General features: G+C 40.5%; 2 protein-coding genes across 2 annotated transcripts; one reads left to right on the top strand and one right to left on the bottom strand.

The window, feature by feature from the left end:
- Window positions 1-849: 849 nt before the first annotated feature.
- Window positions 850-14,140, bottom strand: LOC146379384 (sodium/hydrogen exchanger 6-like). The gene is made up of 16 exons (XM_084940614.1): window positions 13,708-14,140; window positions 13,083-13,282; window positions 12,844-12,921; window positions 12,605-12,681; window positions 11,948-12,060; window positions 11,732-11,837; window positions 10,388-10,529; window positions 10,130-10,235; window positions 8,757-8,845; window positions 7,298-7,411; window positions 6,890-7,001; window positions 5,594-5,747; window positions 5,469-5,499; window positions 5,289-5,377; window positions 4,827-4,932; window positions 850-3,318 (listed from the first exon to the last, which is right to left on the bottom strand). Exons 1-16 carry the CDS (start codon window positions 13,982-13,984, stop codon window positions 2,989-2,991), a joined length of 2,124 nt encoding a protein of 707 aa, XP_084796740.1. The 5' UTR covers window positions 13,985-14,140; the 3' UTR covers window positions 850-2,988.
- A 1,091-nt stretch (window positions 14,141-15,231) lies between these two features.
- On the top strand, window positions 15,232-21,163 carry LOC146379383 (cytokine receptor common subunit gamma-like). Its single transcript, XM_084940613.1, has 8 exons — window positions 15,232-15,357; window positions 15,718-15,808; window positions 16,104-16,270; window positions 16,493-16,635; window positions 16,738-16,903; window positions 17,199-17,292; window positions 18,241-18,301; window positions 18,881-21,163. Exons 1-8 carry the CDS (start codon window positions 15,291-15,293, stop codon window positions 19,136-19,138), a joined length of 1,047 nt encoding a protein of 348 aa, XP_084796739.1. The 5' UTR covers window positions 15,232-15,290; the 3' UTR covers window positions 19,139-21,163.
- The last annotated feature ends 5,836 nt before the right edge of the window (window positions 21,164-26,999 follow it).

Below are 26,999 nucleotides of genomic sequence, written 5' to 3'. Positions count from 1 at the left end.
CAATTTCTCAATCATCTCATTTTGATTTGTCCTTTAAGGACTTCGTGTAAGCTACACTTAATCACTTATGAAGATGCTTACTGCAATTGTAAAAAATATATAAATATATATATATATTAAACATACTTGGTGTCCCATCCTGCTCTTCATATGGCTGAGGACTGAGAATATAAATCTTGCTACATGCACATATATACTGTACATCAGTCATGTGAAGAGAAATGCTGTGGAAAAACTAAGAACAGCCTTCCTGCTTCCATAGAAATTTGAAAAGTAAGTAGCAGCCAGGCACTGCTCAGGGGTAACAATCTGTGCTTGCTTTAGCCACAGGCTCTAGCACCTTGAGGTCCACCATGAACTCCTCTGTATGCCAGATGAGAGGCCATCTGTCTGACAGCTAAAGCTTGGGCCAAGCTGGGTCAAGCAATAAGAAAAAGATCCAAGCACACCAACAAATCTACAGCAAAAGGACTGGAAAAGAAAAGATTCAGGGCTGGAATGGCCCAGTCAAAGCCCAGACCTCCACCTGATTGAAATGCTGTGCATAAAGAGAGCTGTGCATAAATGAATGCTCCCAAAAATCCCAATGAACTGAAGCATCATTGTAAAGAAGAGCGAGCCAGAATTCCTCCACAGTGACGTGAGAGAATGAAAACAATTACTTCAAGTTATTGGTGCTAAAGGTGGTTCCAAGTACAGCCCATGACTCAGTAACAGGACTGCACACAGTCATGTGAAAAACAAAGTTTTCACATGACTGTGTGTGTGTGTGTGTGTGTGTGTATATATATATATATATATATATATATATATATATATATATATATAAAAACAGAAAAATCCATTCCATTTAATATCACTAAAAGTAATTTTATTTAATTTCAGTAGAACTCACAAGTTGTCAGACTGAAAACACACTGTTAATAACTTTAGGACTAAACAGGGAAAAAAATAATTTCATCTGAAATTATGATCTCCAACATTTTTAAAACATCCACTTATCAACCCATTGCAGGTGTAACAATCACATACAGTTTCCACAAGCAAATTTTTATATTTCAAATATTCAAAGAGGTGCATGTCCACATTTGTGTAAGAATCTCAAACCTCAATACTGCGCGAAGATCAAAAAGACAACACATTTGGAGCTCGGCACAATTAAAACCCATGTATTTTATTACGAGGTCTAATTTTGACCGACTTTCTCTTTAGGCATCAAAATAGTTGTAGCTATGTGAGACGTGCCTGGTGAGCACAAACAAGGGTGTGGATTATCTGAGGAGACGTCTCCCAGTGAGGTCAGAACATATTTGATGAGCCTGGTTCCCAAATAAGGGAACAACACCATCCGGGAGCGCGAGTAACGTCCCGTCAACATTCAGAATCCGCTCATTGTTTCTTCATTTTAACATGTCACATAAGCGTTTTGATAAATTTCACATAGGAACTTTGATCACAGAATGCCTACGTTTGAAAAATATGTGTGTTTCTATCCATTAATGCAAGCACAACATTATTTATTATATCATTTGCACTCTTTTGGGCTCTTTAAGACCGAATGTACTGAGTTACACCACAGGCAGTCAATGAATGGCCTAATCAGTCGAAAAGATTTTACATCATACAAAAAAAAAAATAAATAAAAAAAAAAATAAATAAAAATAAAAATAAAAAAAATCACCTTACTGCATGTTAGCAAATCAAAATATGTACAAATCTACATTAAGTAAATGAGCTTCTGAATAGGCACTTTAATTCATAACAGTTCAGCCAGCTGTCAGTATTCTTTGATGAGACATCACAAACACATAGAAGCTTGTCTTTTTTTTTTAAAACTCAACCAGATGGAGGCAGAAAATCCAGAAATAAACTAATATTAGCCCTAATAACCACATCAGTATACTTGGCCAGACTGCCACACACACACACACACACACACACACGTGCACACACTCACACACAAATGTAAAATACACACACAGGGAAGCTCTAGTTTCCAAATATAAAGTTACAGCTTCTGCTACAGTACAGAAAGGAGACATTTTTTTAAACATGCATACAGTCCAGGAAGGAATAATCGCCTCCACCTGTGAAGAAATCTGTAGCGCTTTTATTACGCCCTCCACCCCTCGGAAAAAAGTCGCAATAGGAGCCTTTCACCAAAAAGAAATCTCACGCAAGAATACAAATAAATAGATAATAAATAAACTAAATGAATCAGTATATAAATAAATCATTTTGTTAAAGAAATCAATGTTAAATAAATAAATCAAACCGTAAACACTGATTTAGAGGCAGTGCTAAAATCTAAGATTGTGGAGATGCTCCTGGGCACTGGTGTGGATGCAGTTCGTTCTCTTTAATCAGTACCTGCCTGTTTGTTCTGCTCAGGTCTTTGTTTGCTTCCTCCTTTGATAATCTCCTAATCACATCCTTGAACTGCTGATGAACTCTGGGAACAATAACTAGTGTTAAAGTGAGCCAGTCTGTGGATATGTTAGTGGGATTAGTTACCAAACTGTAGTGTAGATGGGCTTTAACGCCCTTCAGTGTTATGCGTGGTGCTTATCTTTAGGTAGAAACACACAAAAGGAGCTGGAAAAATGTGAACTGTGTATACAGCTAGGTTTAGAGAGCGCTGCCATATCACCAGTGTGGGATAAACACAGGAGCAAATGAAGCCTCCTCATTCGGGGTGAAATGTAACCTATAAAATCGAGAAGCTCTTGATTTAAAAGTCCCTCACGTCACATTCAGTGTCACAGTTATCCCGACTTAAATCAAGCTCAAACTATTTTAAAACTGCATGTTAGATAGATTGGTGGTGAGAAAATCAATCTGTGCTTTCTGATTGAAAATCCCGAAGAATTCATTTGTTTTGTTTTTTTAAATATGTCATTATTTTGATCAGTTGTATGTATGGTGTGTATTTTTTTTTTTTTTTTTAAGTTGGAAACAACAAACTGCGTCCTCAGAGCGGCAGCTTTCTTACAGTCTGTGCCTGTGAGGTTCAGAGCGCGGGGGGGAGGGTGGTGGAGGCAGGGTGACGGTAGTCGGGGCCTCCACGGGGTCATCCATGGGCAAGACCAGCCGCGTTCCCCGGATCGCCACTTCGTGTTCTGCCATGGAGAGCTCGTGATCCAGACCTTCATCGAAAGAACCTACACCACCCCCGGCGCGGGCGGTCGAGGAGTGCTTGGGGTTGACGGTGCGGGATCCGGACGCGTCCGTGCTGACGGTGACGTCGGCGTACATGGAGCTCACGCTGGCATCGTTCAGGATGAAGTCAGAGTCGTCGTCATGGAGCTGACCTTCATTCTGGTGAGCGGGAAGAGAAGAGGCGGCCGTGAATGCTTCTACACGAAACGTAATCAAAATCAAGAATTATCCTCGATCAGTATGAGTAAGTTTGCATGTACAGTACTGTGCAAAAGTCGTGAGTTATTTCTTTATGTTTTGTTGGGAAAATGGGAAATAGGTGCAGCGATTTACTGAAACATGTGAAAACATGCATGGAAATAAAGTGCGTGAAGTAAAGTAAGTGAGTAAGTCAATATTTGGTGTGACCACCTTTATTCTTCAACACAGCCTGAACTCTAAGAAGCTTTCCTGTTATTTCTTTATAGTCTTTAGGAACAGTTCTCCAGGCTTCCTGAAGGACAACATGATCCCACACGGCTTCAATAATGTTGAGGTCTGGGCTCTGGGGAGGCCAATCCATGACTGAAAGTGTTTTATTGTGTTTTTTTACTCCATTGGCAGTGCGTTTGGGATCATTGTCATGCTGACAAATGAAGTTGTTGCCAGTAGATCAAAATCTGATCTGCTTTCATAATTCAATCAATCCATTTTGATAAGATCCCCAACACCACTGGCTGAAATGTAGCCCCAAACCATGACAGAGCCTCCACCGTGCTTTAAAGACGGCCGTAAGCACTCACTGTTGTACCCGTCTCCTGACCTCCTCTATACATATTGTTAAAACAGAAGTTTGCAAACTTGGATTCCTCACTCCATCAGAGCTGTTGCCACTGATTTCGAGTCCAGTTCTTGTGTAATTGGCATAACTCAGCCTTTTCTCCTTGTCACTCTTCCTTAAGGGCTTCTTGTCAGGCACCCTTCCACTGAGACCATTACTGATGAGCCTTCAATGATCAAATGAAGGTCCAGATGGATGTCTCAGGTCCTGAGTCAGGTCTTTATTGATTTCTTTTCTATTTCCTAAAAAATGATTATCAGATACTACGCATCTGCTTTAGATGTTTCTTTTAGAGTTAACACTTCTTCTTTAATCCTCAAATTTTCAGTATCCTCTGATATTTTTTAGAGGACATGGCACAGAAATACTAGTTTATTCCTGTCACATGGCTTTTTCTATAGATTAAACTAAAAAAAAAAAAAAAAAAAAGGGAACAAATAGTGTTTTTTGTGACAGACTGCCTAAAGATACAATTTAAAATCTTTTTGTTTGCCAAGTTTTCTTAGTTTAGGTAAGTTTGTTCTGCTTGAATAATTCATAGATAATTTTTAAGTGTACTAAAAAACAAAGAACAACTACAACAACAAAAACATTCCTCTGAAAATGGTCAGGAACATGGACTTCATTGGAAAAAAGGGAGTGAAAAAGCAGCCAGTGTCAAAAGAAAAACTTTGAGAAGCCTTCAGAAAGACTGGAGAACTATTTTCTCAAAGAGCACTTCAAAGAAAAAAAAAGTTACAAGAAAGCCTGGCTCCTTAGAAGGAAAATGCAAATAAATGAGAGGTGGCTGAAGACTTTTACAGTCCTGTAAATCTGAATAACTCATAATTCTTTTTCATGTCCAAACCTCATAGGCCTGTGGGCTGGTGAGGCATCGAGCCAGTGGTCCACAGCATGCAGGCAGAGTAGCAGTGAGAGGCGGACCGCTGTGGGTCAGGAGGGGTTTCAGGTAGCTGGTGAACAAGCTCGTGTCAAGGAGTGCACAATATAACCATTTTAAAGCAGTCTGGTTCAGCTGTAACAATAATGACTCAACCAGGTTTTCAACCCCAGCAAGTAAAGGAATATTTCTGTTTCACAACATCGCTGTGAAACTTAAAACACATTTTATGGTTTACTATAATTCTTTAGCTGAAATGTTCAAGTAAAAGGTTTAACATTTTAAAAACACCTTTGTGAAAAGCACGATATAAAACATAGTAAAATAAATATCACTCTATCTCTGAACCTCCTGTGTTGTTATGTGCTAGAAGTTTGTAAAGAGCGCCCTCTGGTGGCCACAGGTGAACGCATCAGGCTCAAAGGATACTTGTGGTCAAAGTTGTACCATATCCTAAAAGGCCAGGCGCTCTCGTGTTTGGTGCTCCTCCGCTGTGACCCATCCAACGCGCCTGAATTCTGTTCAGCAGAAGGATGATAATGACATGGCGTGCATTTTTATTTCATCACAAAATCAGACAAATTAATACGGCACTCAACACCAACTCACAGCGTTGTCTTGATCAGAGTCCACACCCACCCTAAAAAAACAAAACAAAACAAAAACATGTACTTTGACAAAGTTCAGCGGAGGTGATGCAGCACAAACAGTAAGATACACGGAGGCCGGCTTACGGTATGCTCATGAAAGATAGCATGGGTGTGGTGCCACCACCACAGATCCACACAGTGAAGAAAACGATCAGGAGCGTGGTTGAAAACATCATCTGACGGGCGTAAGTCGCTGTGTCTCGAATGGAAAGTGCAAAGGTCATCGCCCCACGCAGACCTAGAGGAGACGAAAAATAAAACAAGGATGGGTGAAAACGTTTTATTAATTATTGCTCATGTTGTGGATACATAGGCATATGTAAGCAAATAAGAAAGCAAGTCCAAAGAATGCAAGTCATTCTGAGAAGACCGTTCGCAGTCAGGTTTAGGTTAAGTCTGCGGGAAACAAAGCAGGTGCCCTGTAGTGTGAAAACAACTGGAAAAACCAGATCATCTTTCACATATTAAGTGATGTGTAGCTGATCGTTGGTTGAAGGTGGACATTTCAGGCTCCAGATGTGCAGGTGACCGACGTCAAGTATTAAAAAAGTTTGGTTTCGGTCTCTGTCACTTTCATTAAGTCTAAAGAGGCTTTGGTGTAAATAACTACAGCCTCTCTGTGAATGTGAGCCGTTTACCCTTTGAACTTTCACCAACAATATGCTAATAAAATACACAACTCCCACTCAGACTAATGAAAATGAAACTTCAACTGAATTCTTCTAGACGATAAAATCAAAACTGAAACATGTACACCCACTGTGGAAACAAATGGAAAATCCTCCTTCTTTTTAGGGGTTGCCACCGCGCACTATTTGCCTCTCCCTATCTCTAGCATCCCCCTCTGTCACATCAACCCTCTCCATGTCCTCCTTCACTACATCCGTGACCCTCCTCTTAAGTCTTGAAGTCTGGAAGCCCCATCTTTAACATAGCTTTGTCCAATATATCCACCATTGCTCCTCTGCACATGTGCAAACCATCACAGCCTTGACACTCAAACTGAAACCACACCTAATGAATATTAACTATAACAGCTCTACAAGTCACTGAACTTTATTAACGTTCCTCTTTGCTGGTCTCTTCCTGTGCGCATTCCCCATTAAAGTGCGGCAGCGTGTTAACTTAATATTATTAACTTAATAAAAGTTAATAATAAATGCATCCTGTTGTTGGCTTAACTACTTCAGTTATTTCCTGGCAAGCTCATGTGCTGTGCGATGGTGTGGGCGTTTTTGCTGGTATATGTAGCAATGCTAATGAGCAGTTCCAAAAGTTTTCTCAGCGTACTTAATGAACCGTTGACATATATAACTGAAGGTTTAAGAGGAGAAACATGGTTTGAGTCCAAGCCTGATAAACGGCTTTATACTAATGTACCTGCAAACATCATAACGTGCTGAAAGTTGTATCCGATCTTGTTCTTGCGGCCCAGGTTGAGGAGGAAGGACAGAGGGTAGATGTTTGCAGCCCTGCCCAGAAACACTGCCACCTACACAGCGCAGGAAGGTCAAGGACACAACACAGGAACTCTAACACTGGAATGGAAAATAATCACACGTAGACGTAAACACCAGCTCGGCGGTGACTAAGCTTTGATATGCTGATTTGCTTGTGTCCGTGATGTTATTTTTGGCCTTGGTTAAACATGAAATAGATGTTCAATTGTAATGGTATAAATATATATCAAAATATTTTTCGAGGCACATGAAACAAAAGGTTTTGATCATATATCCTGATGCCCCGCAGAGGCACTGACTCCTTAACCACCAGCAGAGTAAAGGATACGAAGGCTCCGACAATGAAGAGAGGGTTGAAGACGTGCGACTGGAAGGAGAAGAGCGTCAGACCCATGTAGGAGAAGATGAAGTTCTCTGCCAGGAAGTTCAGCAGCTCAAACAACTGAAGGGGATGAGAAAAGCGGATATTGAATTTCATTTATATATGCTACTTCCCCAGTTTTTACACTTCCTTCTTTTTGAAACATTTAAAAATTTCCAAAATATTCTTGCGCACCATAAAATGACGACTCTGGAAGACCCAGAGTTCTGGAGAGGTCATTTAAAAAATGCTTGTCACATTTTCTAATGAAGCTACATTTGATGCGCCTGTTCTACAGGGGCTTGCCAATCAAACATGTTAACCACTACACCAACAGAACATGCTTGTCAGTGACAGAATGCAGTGAAAATCAATAACCTGTATTACAGAGTCCCCTCATAAACATTCTTCCAGCTCGCACACTACAATGAAGCGTCAGCTTTTAATTAACTTTGACTGTGCATGAGACCGGGGGTGTGCATGTAGTTGCGAATCATCTGATGTTTTGGACGTGTCTTCCCCTAGGCCTAGTCACGCAGGACTATAGGTTGGTTGGTGACCCACTGGCAACCTTTAGTCACTAGGGAAAATATGTACTCACTGTCCAGTTGGCGAATGATTAATGGAGGTTGTTGGCACCAAAAACCTCCTTGTGCTCGCTCTGGACAGATTCGCGCAGTTCACTGTCGTTTGCACGGAAAATGCAGATTTTCTGCAAATACTTCGCAGCTGCTGCCCGTGCAGTCGTTAAAAGAGACCTTCAAAGTAAAAGCTGTGCCTTACCAGCGCAAACTAAACATTTCAAAGCCGACGTAAATATTTTAAGCTGGTTTTCAGACACTTGAAAGCCATTTCCCACATTTGCTTCTTAGACACTTTTTTTGTCATATCTCTATCTCAGTGCTGCTTTTGAGTCAGGTGACCACAAGTTTCTGCGTCTCATATCATCTTTAACTCATCAGGAACACATAACTATGATAAACTCATATCCACAAACATCCTGCATTATCATGAACTGATACTGATGATTGTAGTAACTGGTTATTAACATTTAGTTGATATGAACGTGCAGCTTTGTGACTTCCTAGCTTCAACAGAAGACACAGAGCTTTGAGTTTGTAGGACACGGAGCAGTCAGCCACATCAGCTCCATCAGCTCCATCAGCTCACTGTTTCTGTGAATAAATGATAGCAGCTTGTGTATTTCTCAGAACTTTCGGCAAATTTGGCAAAAAGTATAACCAAGCTTGCGCTAATGCCCAAGAAGCAGAGAAGCTGTAAATCATCCTTCCTTTCAAGATATTTCACAGATGTAATTCTTTGCAAACCAGATCTTTAAATGCAACAGCGCAGCGACAACTGCTGCTTGAAAATGAATTTAAAACAATGGGATCAAGCACATTATATAAGTTATACTGCATTTCACCTGTTTGGTCCTGTCTTGAGAGTCTGGTGAGAGATTGTTGTAGGTGTAGTGGGCCTGAGTGATCCCACAGAACAGCACAGCAACGACACCTGAAAGAACACACAGTCATCCCACATCAGCAATCGGTAGGCCGATAATCGGGGGCGACCGTGGCTCAGGGGGTTGGGAATCGCATCTGTAACCGGAAGGTCGCTGGTTCGATCCCTGGGCTCTCTGTCCTGGTCGTTGTGTCCTTGGGCAAGACGCTTTACCCTACCGCCTACTGGTGTTGGCCAGAGGGGCCGATGGCGCGATATGGCAGCCTCGCTTCTGTCAGTCTGCCCCAGGGAAGCTGTGGCTACAACTGTAGCTTGCCTCCACCAGTGTATGAATGTGAGAGTGAATGAATAGTGGTATTGTAAAGCGCTTTGGGTGCCTTGAAAAGCGCTATATAAATCCAATCCATTATTATTATAATCTCTGCTATTGTCAGTCAAACCCAGAGATGAAAATCCAACGATTACCAAGCACTGTGTGTGTGTATCGTGTATTTGTTGACATGTTTCTTCATCAGTAATTGTATCTTAAGCCCACAAACTGTCCGCAGTAAGTTGCAGTTTTAGAAAACTGGGCATTTATTTTACTTACTGTATATATTTATTTTTACTCACTATCCAGAGAACTGAGCTGAGAGCCACAGTCAGCACAGACGGGTAGGAAACTACTGAGAGACAGACTAAATAGACATTGTTGTTGCTGCTGTTTTGTCATTTGACGGGACAAAAATGAATTCTTCAGTTAGACACTGGATAACTGGCACCATGAGAAGGCAAACAAAGCCTGTGTCCTTATCTAAATCTTCCTGTTTAGGAGAACAAAACTTCTAAATGTTATTATTAGTGTCCAAACAGATATTTATAACCTTTTGGTGTTAATGCAAATGCTTGAACAGCAAGTGATAAAATTCCTTCGAATCCATCATATCGCAGCATGCCACACGCTCCCCAGAAAAGACAGTAAAACAGTCAGTTTTACTTAGTAGACCAGTAACTGTGTTTTAAATGAAGCTTCAGACTAACACAAGATCGATATCAGATGTCTTCTTGTGAAGACCAATGACTTCTCAGACCTGACCTATCTTTGCAAAATACTACACAGAGAAATACCTAAGAAACACACAGATAAGCTGACACAGACTCTGTGCCTCCACAGAGCACTTAAATGACTCCTTCAGGGTAGTTTCCAGTGAAAGCATGTGTCACCAAGCCTGCGCACATACACACGCACAGACTCACAAGGTGAAACCACTATCTCCCACACTGCTGCAGCTGCTAATCAAATACGGAAGGCAGTGTTGTTACAACTGCATGCAAGAGACTTTGTTGCAGGTCTACCTGTGAACCCGCAGGCCTCCGCCAAGAGAAAGGTGCTCCAGGACATCAGGAAAAAGAGCGCCGTCTCCAACAAGGGGAAGTCCCGCAGCTTAGTGAACTTGGTGACGTGATGGAAAGTTAAGGGACCAAACAAGGAGGCGTGGCAACTTTAATACACTGGAAACAGGGAGAAACTGTATCGTTATTCATTTACCTCTTGCACACACCTGTGAATGCAAATGTAAAATATGTCATGATAAGAAACAAGTGAAAGGATATGAGGGCGGTCACAACTCCTGTAACAACACCGAGAGCAAAAGAGCCGCTGAAGACGCCCAGAAAGACGCCGAAGGACTTCAACATGGCCATGGCCTCAAAGCTGTGGCTGTTGTCGCCTGCAGGCTGGTACGCCACAATGGAGCTGCAGGGAAGACAGAGAGCATGCACGCAAAACCATTTAGAAGAAAAAAGGAAATGGGGCTTTACTACAAAAAAGGCCTCACTAAGAAAAGGGAAGCTGGTCAAACACATGCTCACAAAATAGCGTCAGGAATGAAATCACAAATGCAGCAACCCAACTCCAAGAATGGCTTCTCTTACCAGTCTCATCTGATTGAATTCAGATGAACTTGGTTATGATTTGGATATATCTGCAAAGACTTCAAATATGTGGAGTTGGGTTTTACAGTCATAAATGAAAAAATAAAAGGTCTTGCATGCTTCATTTGAAATCTATCAGGTTAATATTCTGCAATAACCTTTAATGAGCCTAAATGACTAAAAACTTCATAAGAATAAAGGGTTTCCTGGTGATTCTAGAAATGGTGGGTGATCTAAAAATCAAAAATCAAAGTAGGAATGGATATGAAAGGGCTGCAGCGTCTCAGGAATGAAAGGGAGGGTGATGAAGGATGATCCTGAAGCCTACCTTCTAAGGTCTGAGGTTCTAAAATATTAACAAAAGCAAAAACCACGCAGTCCCCCTGACCAACCCACCCACCGAGGAGTCACTGTCTGGTTTTCTCCCAGCCATTCCTCGGCCACCGCAGGTAACAGTGAGCTCTCGTTTCCTGCGGAGCACACAGCTCCAGCACCATGCCTTCCCAGCTTTTCGAAGCGGAGGAGAACACTACATACATACGTACGTACGGGCAAGGCGATGAATGACACAGATGGGTGGAGACAGGTAAGCAGTGAAATGACAGGGACTGATGTTAGTATGATTAATGCGTGTACAATATAAAAAAGCCATTTCTGCCACAGTTAGCTCAATGCAAGCACAGGTTTTATGGGACTAATTAGAAAAGAACTAGAAATTATAATTACAACTGTATCTGTTCTTTCTGTCTGTAATGAATATGAAAAAACTGGCACTATTGGGAGCCCAACTGAAGGAATCAAACACAAAATTAACAGTTTTTCTTCTGCATAAAAATTCATTTAACTCAGATTTAACTCAGGTTCCAACAGTTTGAGCTGAATTGTTCACCAAAATGTAATTACTTTAGCAAAAAGCCCCAGCTGATTGAGCCTAAACTGCTACAGCACTTATTGTTTTGTGACGGGCATTAAAAATTGTTCGTTAATGTGGCGCCGATGCTTCAGTGCGTCAGTAATACGTACGAGGAGAGGACGATGGCGACGGCATCGTTGAGGACGCTCTCCCCAAACAGTAAAGCGTAGAGGTCCACGTCTACCTTTAGCTCATTGAAGATGGCGAGGACTGTCACTGAGACACAGAAAATAAAGAGTATAAAACATCTAAATAATAACAGGAAAGCTGTTGAAAATGGAATCAGATGCTTATCTTCTCTGTTAATTTTGGATGTGGGTACCTACCAGGGTCTGTTGCTGAAACAATGGCCCCAAAGAAGAGGCAATCAGTAAAGTAAAAATCTCCACCAAGCTGCCCCACGACTTTCATGAAGGACACAAAGCCATACATGATCAGCCTAGGAGAGAAAAAACAAACAAACAAACAAACCACTACTATTCAGCAACAATCTGATCACATGTAGGAATGCAAGGTCTGCAGTGTGGTATGTACCGGGCCGATCTGCACCTTAAGGTGGGTGGATACTCTCTCTCACCCTCACCATCTTCAGAGGTCTGCAACCTGGATGTCATCCTGGACTCCACCCTCTCATTCACATCATATATTAAATCCATCTCTGAATTTGCCATCTACCACCTGAAGAACATCTCCAGACTGCGGCCAGTACTCTCAGACTTTGCAGCTAAAACCCTCATTCATGCTTTCATCACCTCCCGCCTGGACTACTGTATCTTCAGAACAGAGTTCTTACTTGTACAAAGTTCCAGTAACACATCACCCACACCAGCTCCTGGGAAAGTCCCATATTTCCTAAAAGATCTATCTCCTTGCCTACATGCAAGCTATATAAATCTAAGTTACTATTGTCAATATTATCATTGCATGGCTTAAGATTTTCTAAACTATTCTGAGCTAACTTCAGAGATGTTTACTTGACTTACCCGATAACAAAGCAGGATATAACTGTTCCGATGAAAGCATAGGCGAGGATGGAACCGATGTTCCTGAAAAAGTGTCTCTGAGAAAGACAGAGAGCAGGTGTTCATTTTAAGAAAGAGGCTACGAACAAATGAATAATCTTAAAAAGAAAACATTAAAGACAAATATAAACCCTTACAGCTATACATTTAATAACAGATACTTACATAAATCTTTATATAAAACCTTTTGACACTCTTACCCTTTTCAGACTGTAACCCGCATGGAAAATAATGGGAGGCAGCAAAATGTTGAAAAACACCTCTGGGTCAAAGGTCACCTGAGGAAAGCAGTAAGATGTAGGTTAGTTAGGCACTTAATTGCCATCCATCCATTTTCATTACATTATGAGACATACATGTCTTGCTTAACTGACTGTTTAGTGTGAGACATGCACACTAAACAGCCAATACTTCAACCCTCCACCATCTGTTCCCTTGCCTTTCTCAGCATCTCATCGTCCTGCACTTGGTGACCTTTGCCCTGTCCGACTTCCCCCTTCAGAGTGTACTCATAGAACCGTCCGCTGACATTGACCAAGAGAGTGGCAGGACTGCCGTTAACGGCACAGCCGAGAATCACGTCGCTCATGCTTTGGGGGGCGTGGATGCCAAACCGCAGGATCACACCCACCAACAGTCCTTTGGGAAAGTGGAAAAAGAGAAAAGAGCAAGTGAAATCAGAACAGGCAGCACAGGATTTGAAGTTAACTATTATTTGAGGAGGAAATTAGGCTGAGATTGCATTTAAAACTGTTGAATCAACCAATACTGATAGGAGAATTATTCTTACAGAAGTGAGCTTTATTATTTTGAAAGGAAAGGATACTTTAATAGCTATAAATAGGAATTATAGGGCCCATCTCTAGTCATTTGTTTGCCATTTATTGTTGCAATACACTACCGATTATCGTGTATTCTGTTGCAACTGTTTTTTATTAGGGATATCACTCTGATTAGAAGTATGCTGCCCAAGATACGTGAGATTTACCTGTCAAATTATTCAGCTAGCATTAAAGCTACGTTTAATGAACTGACTGATATGACTGCTAGCTCGGTGTCCTTACCATAGATCATGGCAAGCCCTGTTTCGTGAAGGAACCTGAATCGGCGGTGTTTGAAAAGCCATATGGTTAGTATGGTGAGCGTCAAGAGCATTATGAATATCAGTAGGTAGGCACTGTCCTGTCGGTGGCTTTCCTCTGCTATCCTCTCAGTTGCGCCGTTGTCCATCGCACCGCCGTCGCCTTGGCTCCCGACGAGCAGGACTGTGAGCAGAAAAGGCAGCAGCAGCGGCGCTTTCGACGGCTTACCGCCAAGAAAGCGACTCCGTGTGAATCCCATTTTGTCTCTATGTCCAAACAGTTACATTTGTTGTTAAATTAGTGCTGTTTTTTTTGCCGGGAAACAGCCGATTAGATTAAAAATTAGCTGGACCAGGGTAAATGACAGGTCCTTCCTTGCCGTTACAAAAACACTGGGACTTCCGGCTCTTCAAAATAAAAGCTCGTCACGTTGCTTAAGCAGTGTGAAGGGCAAAGTTACACATAAACGCGTGAAGGTTGCACAATCAATCCACTCATAAAATACACTAAAAATAGACATGAAAAAAATGGAAACTGATAGCGTCGTTTAAAAAAGTAAGAAACTTGTAAATTATAGTGAATTTATATTAAAGCAGTATAAAGTCACAATAATTTATACCTACTTAAAGGAGGAGGGGTGAATATTAACACAAACATATGTGGCCTGTTAATATTTTAGCAAATTCTTTCAACTTCCGCACTTAAAAAAGTAACCGTTGCTCTCTTTTTATTACTTTTTTCAAAGGCTATTTTTTCAAGAGGCTGAGCAGATCACCGCCCCCAGTAAAAAAAAAAAAAGATGCTTAAATTATTTAAATTATTTAAAAGAAGTAAGTTAAAGGCTTACTCATTCTCTCTCACAGCACTTCCACACTCACACATGGCGCCACGTTCGCAGCAAAGCCTAACAGGTGTTGCAAAGCAGATTAGCACTGCTTAAATAGCCCGTAGATCCAAGTCAGAGTTTTCAGATTAATTCTCTTACTATTGAATGCTGACACCCTCGCTCTGAATATGAGTAACTATAGCCCTGCTGTATTTATATCACTTCACCATGTCACCACAGAGTCGGTCAGAAATGTGTTTTTCATGTAGTTTGAGACACGTACTAGATAACTTTGTTCAGTAACCTTTTTTGCGTTTGTTTGGACATTTTTCAGACAATACCTGTAAGACACAAGTCTTGTCGCTACTTGGTCTTTATTTTTGTTAAAAGGCTAAGATAGATAATAGATGGCTATTACAAACAATAGCCAAAACTTGATTCATATTTCATTATTGAATTATAGGTTACTATTTTATTTATTCATTTATTTTTTGTAAGTGTAGGTTACATACAACAGGCCTACAATATATTTTAGTTTCTTAATATTGTTGTTCCTGTTTGTCTGAGGTCAACTTTAATTATGTTACAAGGAAGTGATAAATCATCGCAGTGTTTGGTCTAACTACAGGAACTGATGAGAAACAACACCGCAAAAGTCGGCTCAGTTACGTCAGACAAACAGCAACAGTCAGAGTTGTAACGTTGCAAAAGTACTCTTAACATCCTGTTTTAGTGCGCCATGATGCCGACGAGACTGCTTCTACTTCTCTGTCTGATCGGACCTGTGTTTGCCATAGAAGCCCCTGGTAAGATCAATTACACAAGATCGAAGTTATTACAAATTATAGTTTACTGATGACATTTTTTTTTAGGTTGAGTACAAGTGTCTGAATAGTCAGTCAGTCTGTTTTTGGCAGATCTACATATATTATCTCCTGCGCGGCTAGCATTCAATATGTATTTGATCAGCCTCCTTAAAACAGCGAATCAGTTATGAAGAAAGGACCTGAGTTGTTGTACCTTGATATAAAAATAATTACTATCTAAATTAATTAAAATCAGTTTAAGGTCATGGGTGTATGACTGTACTGTTATGTAGAATTTATATGTCTAACCTTTATCAGTTTTTGAAAATCATTTTCTCAAATTCTTCATATTTTTAACAGATGTGGATTGCTTGATTATCAATTTGAAAAATGTTTCCTGTACCTGGAATAAGAAGGGGACACCAAAGGTCAACTACACCTTCTATAGTAGGTGGGTAACCGCTGATAACAGCAGTGGGACATCTCAGTGACGTCTTCTGAATTCATCAGATTAGAATTAGGCTGGTTGTGCTTCAGTGGAATATGTAATGAAAATTCTTCTATTTTTCTGATAAACTTAACAGTTAAACATATTTAATTGCTAGGCCCTAACAAATAAAAAAACAACAACACATTTTTGAATAAATGATGAACATACCATGAACATATCATTGGTCATGATGAATGCTAAAGTAGATATGGCTCTGTACTTTGCGTGATTGTTTTTTATTATTATTTCTCCACAGTTTCTTCAATAAGAAAGAAAAAAGCTGCCCACAGTATTTGACAGAGAACAACATGAACATTGGATGTATCCAGCCATGTGAGTCTCACGACAGATTCATGACTTTTAACACCAGGCTGGTACATGGCAAGGATAGATTTGAGAAGACACATGGACTTAAAAACCGAGGTATGTATTTACCCTGGCCTGGAACATAACTGTATTTAAAATAACAAATAAAATAATGATGGAAAAATCTGTGTAATTATTGGGATTTTTTTTATTTATACTGTTGCTTAAATCTAAAAAAATTTCCAAGAAAACTGTGGGTATTCTGACATGAAAGAGGCCTTAAAGTATAATGTATACTGGCATGTTTGTTCATGTTATTACACGTCTGTATCTTTTCAGTCAAGTTAAATCCACCAACCAAACTGACTGTTCTCAATGGATCAGACTTTAACTTGTGTTTTTACTGGAACCACACTTCTCCTGCTCGTCTACATTGTGTGGAGAGTGAGGTCCGCTTCAGGACAAACAACAATAACTGGGGGGTAGGAAAAGAGTTTCTCTCATCTTTTTTAATTTATTGCTTTGTTTGCACCTTCTTGTTCTCTTCCATTCTTGTGTTTTCTAAAATCCATCTGATTTTCTAGTTCTCTAAAGTTAGCCCCGGGATACACAAGTCCTGCATCAACTCGCCCTCAGGAAGTTCCCGATATGAGCTGCAAGTGCGGAACAGAATAGATGAAGGCTGTGGATCGTCTGAATTCTGGAGTGACTGGAGTGAACCTGTGTTCTGGGGATCCAACAGCAGCATAGGTTAAAAATTCTACATGTTATAAAGAAAAGATGTCGTTTTTTTTTTCTCAAAAATGTCATTGAATGACTGCTTAAACACGGCAGATGTTTTTTTCTTATGTATAGCTAACTTATTTTCTGCAGTTTTCAGAAATAAAAATTTATGTTCGTATAGAACTTTAGATTTATTTCAGTTACTGTTTGACCCCAACATGCTTGGTTAAAATTCAAAATTATGCCTCCTAGCAATGCGTGACCCAATATTTAGAGCTAAAAGATTTATACAATTAATATTCTTCTTTTTTCTTCCTCACAGACTCTGACTCAGTGCCTGTGTGGATGACATTGCTCTATGTGGTGGGTGCCATCACCCTGATCCTGCTGGTGGTGATGTTACTGCAACGTGAAAGGTGGGTTCTTTCATAAATCAGATGATTGATCTGTGATCAGATCACAGATCCAACTGATGTGCCACGAAGTCAGTTTAGGTGTGCCTTGCGATTTTGTGACCATAGATTAGAATTGGAACCAGCATATGACGGCAACCCAAATGCCCACTGTGTTCATGACCTTAAGAAGTGTTTGCACAAGATTTTTTTTCCTCAAATTCTGTGGAATTTACTTAGGATACTGAGTAATCACCAAAACTAGGGTTAGGGTCGCCATGCCATGGCTATTTGTAAGCCTCTACCTTCAGTTAGGTCCCAAACGGGTTCAACACAAACAGTGCTGGTGGGCCACTGGTGAGTGGACCATTGGACCACTGGCACACGTCTTAGAGAGGAATGTGGTTTATCATCTCTAAGACATGCAGACAGGCTTTTCTGCCCGAGGCTTAAAAGCCCCAGATGATGCTGGCTGACATAAGCTTAGTCACAGCAACACTTCCCCCTTATCCATCCAAGACATCACCTATTATTTGTGTCTTGGTTGTTTTAACTTCCTGTTTTTTTCCTGTTTTACCTCAGCTAAAGTATCCAGTCTGCTTATTGTTTCCAGGTTGTTACTGTAGTCAGGGTTTCCAAACATTGGTGTTTCGAGCTTTCCCGAATGCATTCTTTTCCCTCTTCTTGCGTTTTGCCTCAGCTTGCTCTTTGTTGATTGATCTTTTAAGTTCTTGTCATCTGTTTTCTTTGCTCTTTGCCTGAGTTTTTTGTTCTGTGTGCTACCAATCCATGTACGAACTCTGAATGCAAATTTGACTTTTACTGGATGTCCTGCATCATGCGTTCGGATTCCTGATCCGGAAAGCTCAGCCCCACTCAGCTACAGTGCTGAGGTGTTAGCGTGAACAAAGTGAATGCAAATATTGTTGTTATGAAAAAATGAGAGTAACAGTGTCCCTACCTCCCATACAGGCTCAAAATCATCCTGATCCCTGCAGTTCCCAAACCATCCCCGATTCTTCATGACATTGAGGTTAGTAACATCCAGAGGTCTGTCTTATCCTTCCAATTCCCAGTCACACAAGATTTCTTACTAGATTTCTAAAGCTAGAAAACTAATTAAGATACTAAAAGAATAAAATGAAGAGTAATAAATATGCATGTTAGTGGCTGTATGAGACCGTATTGGGTATCACAGTGCTTTGATGTTAATGATAACGCCACGATTCATGATAGTCCATTCAGTATTAGTAGAAAGGAGCACCGAAGCATTAGTTCACATCTTCTGGGAACCTTAAATGTCTGTAGAAGTCCTGGCAGACAGTTTAATAGTCATTAAATTGTCCAGATCAAGAGGTGAACCAGTAGACTGAGAACAGCACCACTTAATGGCTAAAAATATAAATACTCTTGTGTTCAAATGATTTTTCACCGTAGAGCACAGGTGTCAAACAAAACCTGCAAGACACCGGCCCTCGAGGCCTGGAGTTCGACACCCCTGGCGTAGAGATCTGGGGAAGGAGTTACCCATTAAATAATTGTAACTCAAAAATCCAGTTTGTTGCATTTATTTGTCAAATTAATGTAAAGGTTTTTTCCCCACTTCTTTAAGGACTGGTTTCAGCTCTCCAAAGGTCTGAAAGAGAATTTTAAAGCAAGCTACAATGAGCAGGTCTGCCCTGTGCGTGAGTACAACTACGTCTCCCAGTCTGACAGCATGAACTCTGACGACTCCACCTCCTCTGTCAGCACCAACCAAACCCACTGCTCTGTGTCCATCGATGTGAACGATCCAGAAGATCTGTACGTCCCCTTGTCCTCTTCCAGCTCCCAAGTTCCATCTGAGGAGGTGCAGCAGGTTTCTGACTAAGCAGGTCGTGAACCAGGGTTAGGTTTGCCTGAGCCAAACTATCGGGACTTTGTTACACTGATGCATCTCCTGCTTGGTGACAGTGATTATTAGAAGGGTTTACAACAATTCCCAGTGAGAAGAACCCCAATATTTGCTGGAGGTATGTAATCAGTTACATCCGAGCTTAGCCTTTTAAATAAAACCTCAGACTACAGATTTTAGTTTAATAAACTTGACCTTAATATCTCTTTGAAATCTTTAACCTCACAGATACATAGTACTCCATCTTAATAAAAGGCTTTTCCTTTTTGTTAAGACAGGTGGTATAAAGTGCTGACAAAGTTACTCTTGAAAACATACTTTAGATGATATGCATTCTCGAGTATTAATCAGGGTGCAGCGATCAGCTCTCTGCTTCCATGATGTAAGTTTTTAAATTTCTGCAGCATATCAAAAATCAAACTGATGTTTGCACTACTGCCCAAGAAGAACAAAAATTGTGAAACATGCTTCCGTTTGGTGTATTTCAGTGATTTTAACTGCAGCACATTCTACTGTTAATCATTTCCATTATTTTTATTTTTTAACATAAGGTCTTGGAAAACCTTTTAGCTCATTCGCGAGCACTTATTTAAGTTGTTGTATATTGTTGCATTGTATTTATTGACTTTTAATGTGTTAGGTTGGAAAATAAATCCCATGATTTTGGCTAGTTTTGTTTTTGTTTTTTTGTTTTTTAAATAAAACATCACACATGTCTACACACACTTTATAATAAGGCATTACCTGTATTCTGTGAAGCTGTGTACTTGAAGTTTGCATTGCATGATATACGTTGACACTGTGCGATTACTGATCGTTGCAGAGTTAATATTTGGAGACAAAGTCAGAGGGGAGGCTGGTTTGAACACGTACATTTTGTCTGTCCCCAAAGAAGAATCACAAGTGTCTAAAATCCCTTTGCAAACTAATTTTGTCATTTTTGTATTTATCTGGCAGCCATATACTTAACAAAAGTTCAGAAATAACAGGAACGTTCATAGATTTCTGTCAGATAAGGAAATGTGGACTCATTGTACCGCTGAAAGTACACTGGTGACGTCACTGTTTTGATAGACAGACATATAAACACAGACCAGAGCACTTGAAACTCCTCTTTGTGTTAGGTTCCAGTCAAAGTAGGTCTGAACAGAACCACATATTATAATTTTGAAACACAGACATAGACTCACAAAGTGAAATCAGTAAGTGCCACACTGCTGCAGCTGGCAAACAAATGTCAAAATTGATGGTAAAGCCTCTGACGTGGGTCCACTTGTGAACTCGCGGACACTGACCAAGTGAAAGGTGCTATGTGTGAGTTTAAAGCAGTGGTTCCCAAAGTGGGGGGCACGCCCCCCTAGGAGGACCGCAGTATGAATTAGAAAAAAAAACGTTTTTTTAAAAGGGCTCCCACACAAACGCAAAGCAGAGGTTGAAGCATCGCCAAATATTCTTCCAAACCAACTTCCTTCCAAGACAAAGACTAGAAAATATGATGAAGCATATCTTGCCTTTGGCTTCACCTGCACAACAGCTGTCATCCCAAGGTAGGGATCATCGACACAATTCGTTTCCCCTGTGTCGGGAGCACACGCTGGGCTCTCCAAATCACGGACAAACAGTATCCCACATTCTTGATTTTTAGTTCACAAACACTTCTTATAGCGACTAACTACTCCTGCAACTTTGGAGGTTTTCGCTCTTTACACAGTAAAGTTACAGGAGGATAAAAATAATTATCAGGCAAAATGTCCTTTGTTAAAATAATCCCGTCCAATACCACGTGAGAACAATAAATATATTATATTATCTGTTGTAACCCTCAAATTGAATGGTAATGTAACAGAACCCATTATTTACATTTTCACAAAACTAAAACATCACTAATTCCACGTCTAATTGTCTGTGATGGAGACGAAGTAAACTGGATTCACACTCCGTGCCCAGCAAATTATTCAATAAAGATTGCATTAAACCTTGTCTGTGTGTTGTACTATGCTTATTTTACAGGGCATTAAAAGTCCAACTTCAAATGTCAGTGTACATCATTTCAGTCTATATTTTTGAAAGGAGTTTCCTCTGACAGGAAACCCACAGAACTCTATAGCACGAGATGTTATGACATCTCGTGCTACGGATGAGTAGTAATTTGACCTGTTAAAAGGGTCGGGATTCTTTAATATTCTTTTGCATAAATAATTGACAGACTTGTCCAAATAAGAAGAAGTTTAATAAGAAGAATAAGAAGTAACATCAAAGTAAACAGCAACCTTTTAGTGTCACACCTGTGCTAAATGAGAGTTTGTTTTCACCTTTGTCTCATTGTGATAAAAAACATCAGATGTCTTTGACTTGAAGCATTGCATTTGCATCCGACAGATATACCCGTAATATAAAAGACACCCTTACAAAAAACCCTTAAAAATATTAAAAACGTTAACACAGATGTTACGTTCTCTCTGCTTTGTTTTTCTTCTGTTAAAATAATTAAAACACAGGGAGTTGGGGGTTATGTGAAAAGGAAAAGACCATCTCTGAATCAAGGGTGGGGCCTAAGGGTACATCTTTCTCCATCTTACAATGCTGTGATTGCAGTCATTCCCCAACTCTCTGTGAATGGCACTCCTGGCTATTGATCAACAGTCTTTGATCAGTGGTTGTTGATGAATGGTCAAGAAACTCACCTCACAGCCCGATGGTGCTAGTTTCAGTCATTGTGCAAATGTTCAATTTATAAGATTGGGGAAACCTGCAGTCAGCTGAGATGAGTGAAGCTCAGTCACTTGGATGAGGGAAGAAACGTTTCTCCCACTGATGCTACATCCAGATGAAGAGAATCAACTTTTTGGGAATACATCGACTTATTTCTCTTTTTAAAGTTGCATTTTAAAAAAGGTTTTAAAAATCTATTGTTTTATTTGGAATTCGAAAATGGTTTTTGAATTACATTTTTATTAAGGGTTAAATTCTTTTTTGCGAAATCAATTTGAAGTATTAACTGTGAAAAAGTGATTTACAAATATTTTTTATTTTAAATTCGTTTATTTAATAATAAATTACTTTAGTAATATTTCAATTAAATAAATAAAAAATTAATTTACTAATGAATATTTTATGGCACAATTCATTATTGAAGGACAAAATTCTTTATTTTGATGCGTGTGGCTCTTCTGGTCCTCCATACCAAACAGCAACAGTTAAAGGTAAACTTGAACCTCTAATGTTAAAATCCTGTTTTAGTGCGCCATGATGCCAGCCAGACTGCTTCTACTTCTCTGTCTGATTGGACCTGTGTTTGCTAAAAAAGCCCTGGTAAGCTATTATGGTGTTGTTTGTTTTAATGTAACATAAGGTGATGTCCTTTTTTTTAAAGTCTACTGATTGTCTAGTGTTGACGTCCATAGTCCAAATGTGGTCTTTCTGGACGACTTTTCAATGTCAAATTTTAATACTGGTTCCATAGTCCCACATTTCCAGATAGCAGAGGATATGTTTTATACGGGTTACCAGTTAATTTATTCTGTAGCTCTATTTACACCTATGTATTCGTTTCTAGTTATCAGTTATGGGAAAATGATCTGGAACAGTACACCTCCTTCTGTAATGGGACGAGATCATAATAGCTACGTGTGAAGAAATGCTGAGTAATCAGCGGACATCTCCAAGATGGTGCGGACTCTTGACACTAAAACAAAAGCGAGCAGAAATGTCCCCAGCTTCTCACAGTCACTTTGCAAAATCTGCGTGCATTGGCCACCAGTCATTTATGGGTTCAAACAAATGACATGAGGCTGGAATAAAATGTATCCATCAACTTGTAGACTTTATTATTAGATGCAAGACACTAACACACACCAACTAACCACTCTAAAAGCAACTGGCTTCCTTTTACACTCTACCTGTTTCAGGCGAGCATCTGGAATAACCCAAGTGTGAGGGTAACAAAACAAATGGAAAAAACAAACATCCACATAAATAAGCACCAAACCAAAATATAACACAAAGAAGACAAATTTACATATTTCCAGAGTCTTACAAACACTTTAATCCCCCCACCCCCATCCTTCTTCACCTTTCACACACTGTCATTTAAGTACTAGTCAAATGTTAAACTCCATTAACCTAATAACGAATCGTGAAACCATCAGTGTGTTCCTTTTTTATCTAGCTTTTGAAATACTAGTCCCTCATAAACTAATAAAAATACAGGGAATGGTGATGGAATCCCTGGTCTACATTACAGTGACATATTTTCTAAAAAAAAAAAAAATCCACTCTCGCCCCTGCGGGCAGTGTTTATCCTTCAAGCACAGGTCCTGTTTCAGATGCCTGGGAGCTTGAGGGTCCTGCGCAGTGTCTTAGCTGTTCCTAGGACTGGGGTCTTCGGGACAGAGATCTCCAGTGTTGTTTCTGGGATCTGCTGGAGCCACTCACCTAGCACTCCAGTTACCACTGGGGACACTGTTACATTGACGCTCCACATCACCTGATGTATTCGTGGATGTTCGTTGGCTCATCCTGGATCGTGATGCTGACACTTACCAGTCCTCACCCTCCTTCCTTCCACTTAGCATACAGCCTGCTGGTGCTGGACTTGGGGTGAAACCCTCAAAGAGCTTTCTGGTTTTGATGTCAGTGGCTTCGAGCTCCTCCTTTGGCCAGCTTATTATCTCAGCACAGTATCTGATCATGGACAGGTGTTGATAGCTTGGATCTTGTTCTTACCGTTCAACTGACTCCGCAGGACTTGCCTGACCCTCTGCAGGAACTTAGTGATTGCAGCTTTGCTAGCTGCCTCTTCATAATTCCCGTTTGCCTGTGGGATCCCCAGGTACTTGTAGCTGTCTTTGATGTCTGCAATGTTGCCTTCTGGTAGTTCGATCCCCTCAGTTCTGATGACCTTCCGTCTCTTCGTTACCATTCGACTACACTTCTCCAATCCGAATGACATTCCAATGTTGTTGCTGTATATTCTGTGGTGTGGATCAGTGAATCAATGTCTCGTTGACTCCTGGCATACAGCTTGATGTCATCCATGTAGAGGAGGTGATTGACAATTGCTCCATTCTCTAGTGGGTATCCGTAGCCAGTCTGTCAACGATCTCACTGAGGGGGTTCAGGACTATGCAGAACAGCAGTGGGGACAGCACATCTCCTTGGTAGGTCCCGCATTTGACGGTGACTTGTGCCTACGGGCTTGTAGTTGATCTCTAGTGTTCTACGCCACATCCCCATTTAGTTCCTGATGAACTCTCTTAGGGTCCTGTTTATCTTGTATAGTTCTAGGCATTGCAGGATCCAGGTGTGAGGCATCGAGTCATAGGCCTTCTTGCAGTCAATCCAAGCAGTGCACAGGTTGGTCATCTTAGTCTTGCAGTCTCAGGTGACTGCTCTGTCTACCAGTAGCTGGTGTTTTGCTCCTCTGGCTATTCCTTTCTGTCTGTTCAAGTCAATCACACTTCTGTGAAATCACTGCCGGAGCCCTGCAAAGTGACCTCCAGCAGGCCACAAATGTGCATGTCTCTGCTCAAACAGTCAGAACCAGACTCCATGAGAGTGGCATAAGGGCCCGACGTCCACAGGTGGGGGTTGTGCTTACAGCTCAACACCGTGCAGGACGTTTGGCATTTGCCAGAGAACACTAAGATTGCCAACTTTGCCACTGGTGCCCTGTGCTCTTCACAGATGAAAGCAGGTTCACACTGAGCACATGTGACAGAGTCTGGAGAAACCATAGAGAACGTTCTGCTGTCTGCAACATCCTCCAGCATTACTGGTTTGGCAGTGGGTCAGTAAGGGTGTGGGGTGGCATTTGTTTGGGGAGGGGGGCGCACAGCCCTCCATGTGCTCGCCAGATACCAAGATGAGATCCTCAGACCCCTTGTGAGACCATATGCTGGTGCGGTTGGCTCTGGGTTCCTCCTAATGCAAGACAATGCTAGACCTCATGTGGCTGGAGTGTGTCAGCAGTTCCTGCAAGACAAAGGCATTGATGCTATGAACTGGCCGGCCCAGACAGGAGTCCAATTGAACACATCTGGAACATCATGTCTCACTCCATCCACAAACGCCACGTTGCACCACAGACTGTCCAGGAGTTGGCAGATGCTTTAGTCCAGGTCTGGAAGGAGATCCCTTGGGAGACCATCCACCACCTCATCAGGAGCATGCCCAGGCGTTGTAGGGAGGTCATACAGGCACATGGAGGCCACACACACACTACTGAGCCTCATTTTGACGTGTTTTAAGGACATTACATCAAAGCTGGATCAGCCTGTAGTCTGTTTTTCCACTTTAATTTTGTGTGACTCTAAATCCAGACCTCCATGGGTAACTACATTTGATTTCCATTGATAATTTTTGTATGATGTTGTTGTCAGCAAATTCAACTATGGCAGGAACAAAGTATTTAATAAGAATATTTCATTAATTCAGATCTGGGATGTCTTATTTTTGGGTTCGGTTTATTTGTTTGAGCTATGTATATATGTGTGTGTGTGTGTGTGTGTGTGTTTGTGTGTGAGTGTGTGTGTGTGTATTTTTATAGTCCTATATATTGATCCTAATTTGTTTTTTGTTTTTTTGTTTTGTTTTGGGGTTTTTTTTTTTTTTTTTGGGGGGGGGGGCATCAAACATGTCTACAGGCACTGTATAACAAGGCATTACCTGTATTCTGTGAAGCTGTGTATGTGCAGTTTGCAATGCATGATATACTTTGACACTGTGCAATTATTGATCGTTGCACAGTAAATATTTGGAGACTATCAGAGAGGGGAGGCTGGTTTGGACACGTACATTTTGTCTGCACACAGGTGCCAAAATATAAGAATCACAAGGGTCTAAAATCATTTTCTAAACTAGTTTTGTCAATTGAGCTTTTATTTTTGTATTTATCTGGCAGTTATTTATTTAAGATACGGTCAGAAATAACAGGAAAGTTCATAGATTTCTGTCAGATAAGGAAATATGGACTCATTGTACAGTGCCGAAAGTACACTGGTGACGTCACTGTTTTGATAGACAACATATAAACACAGACCAGAGCACTTGAAACTCCTCTTTGTTATAAGTTCCAGTCAAAGTAGGTGTAGACAGAACCACATAGTGTCATTATGACACACAGACATAGACACACAAAGTCAAATCAGTAAATGCCACACTGCTGCAGCTGTCAAAAAAATGTCAAAATGAACTGTAAGGTCTCTACTTGTGAACCCGCAGATGTCGACCAAGTGAAAGGTGCTATGTGTGAGTGTGTTGAGTTTAAAGTAAGTATTTTATCTGAAGATTTGTACTTCATTATAACTGTGGTTAGAACAGAGATAGCACAGTTCTTAAAAACGCTGCGTTTCCTCTCCAAAAAACAGAATACGGTAGTAAAAAAAACCACACCAATTTACACAGAAAGCCCCCGATCCAGTTTGCTGTAAATGAACTAAGCTGAGCTAACTGTTGTCTGTGGCTTCAAACAGCAAATGTTAGTTTAAATATTTATCTGAGATGTGGGAGTTGACTGCTGCTGTTTGATGAAATGAATGTAAGAAATGAACTCATTTGGTTAAACAGGTGATTTGTGAAAGATAACTTGTAGAATTGTTTATGTTTATGCTGTGCATGAACATGGACACTACTTTTCACAATGTGATTCTGATTTGTCCATCATTTCTCTTTCATCAGAAAAGAATACATACAGGACTCGTAGACTGTAAAGAAAATCTTAGCTAAACCAACAAGATCCACCTTAAGCTCACTTAAGCAGCAAATGATAGTAGAAGTGCAGAGAAAATGTAAGACTGGCTGACTAAGAACAGAACTATTTCTTGAACTATTCAATAAA

The sequence above is a fragment of the Perissodus microlepis genome, chromosome 10, assembly GCF_051167445.1.
Source record: "Perissodus microlepis isolate ML-2025 ecotype Zambia chromosome 10, ASM5116744v1, whole genome shotgun sequence".
Lineage (NCBI taxonomy): Eukaryota > Metazoa > Chordata > Actinopteri > Cichliformes > Cichlidae > Perissodus > Perissodus microlepis.
Note: the sequence above shows the minus strand (reverse complement) of the source record. Positions and strands in the feature narration are given on the sequence as shown.

Bases quoted from the DNA above. Each gene is read 5' to 3' on its own strand.
- LOC146379384 (XM_084940614.1), bottom strand. From the start codon at position 13,984: ATGGGATTCACACGGAGTCGCTTTCTTGGCGGTAAGCCGTCGAAAGCG. The intron at 12,061-12,604 runs GTAAGTCAAGTA...TTTCTCTCCTAG, and splicing joins ATATCCTGCTTTGTTATCGG to GCTGATCATGTATGGCTTTG. The intron at 11,838-11,947 runs GTAGGTACCCAC...TCTGTGTCTCAG, and splicing joins TGTTTCAGCAACAGACCCTG to TGACAGTCCTCGCCATCTTC.
- LOC146379383 (XM_084940613.1), top strand. From the start codon at position 15,291: ATGATGCCGACGAGACTGCTTCTACTTCTCTGTCTGATCGGACCTGTG. The intron at 15,358-15,717 runs GTAAGATCAATT...TATTTTTAACAG, and splicing joins GTTTGCCATAGAAGCCCCTG to ATGTGGATTGCTTGATTATC. The intron at 18,302-18,880 runs GTTAGTAACATC...CACTTCTTTAAG, and splicing joins CGATTCTTCATGACATTGAG to GACTGGTTTCAGCTCTCCAA.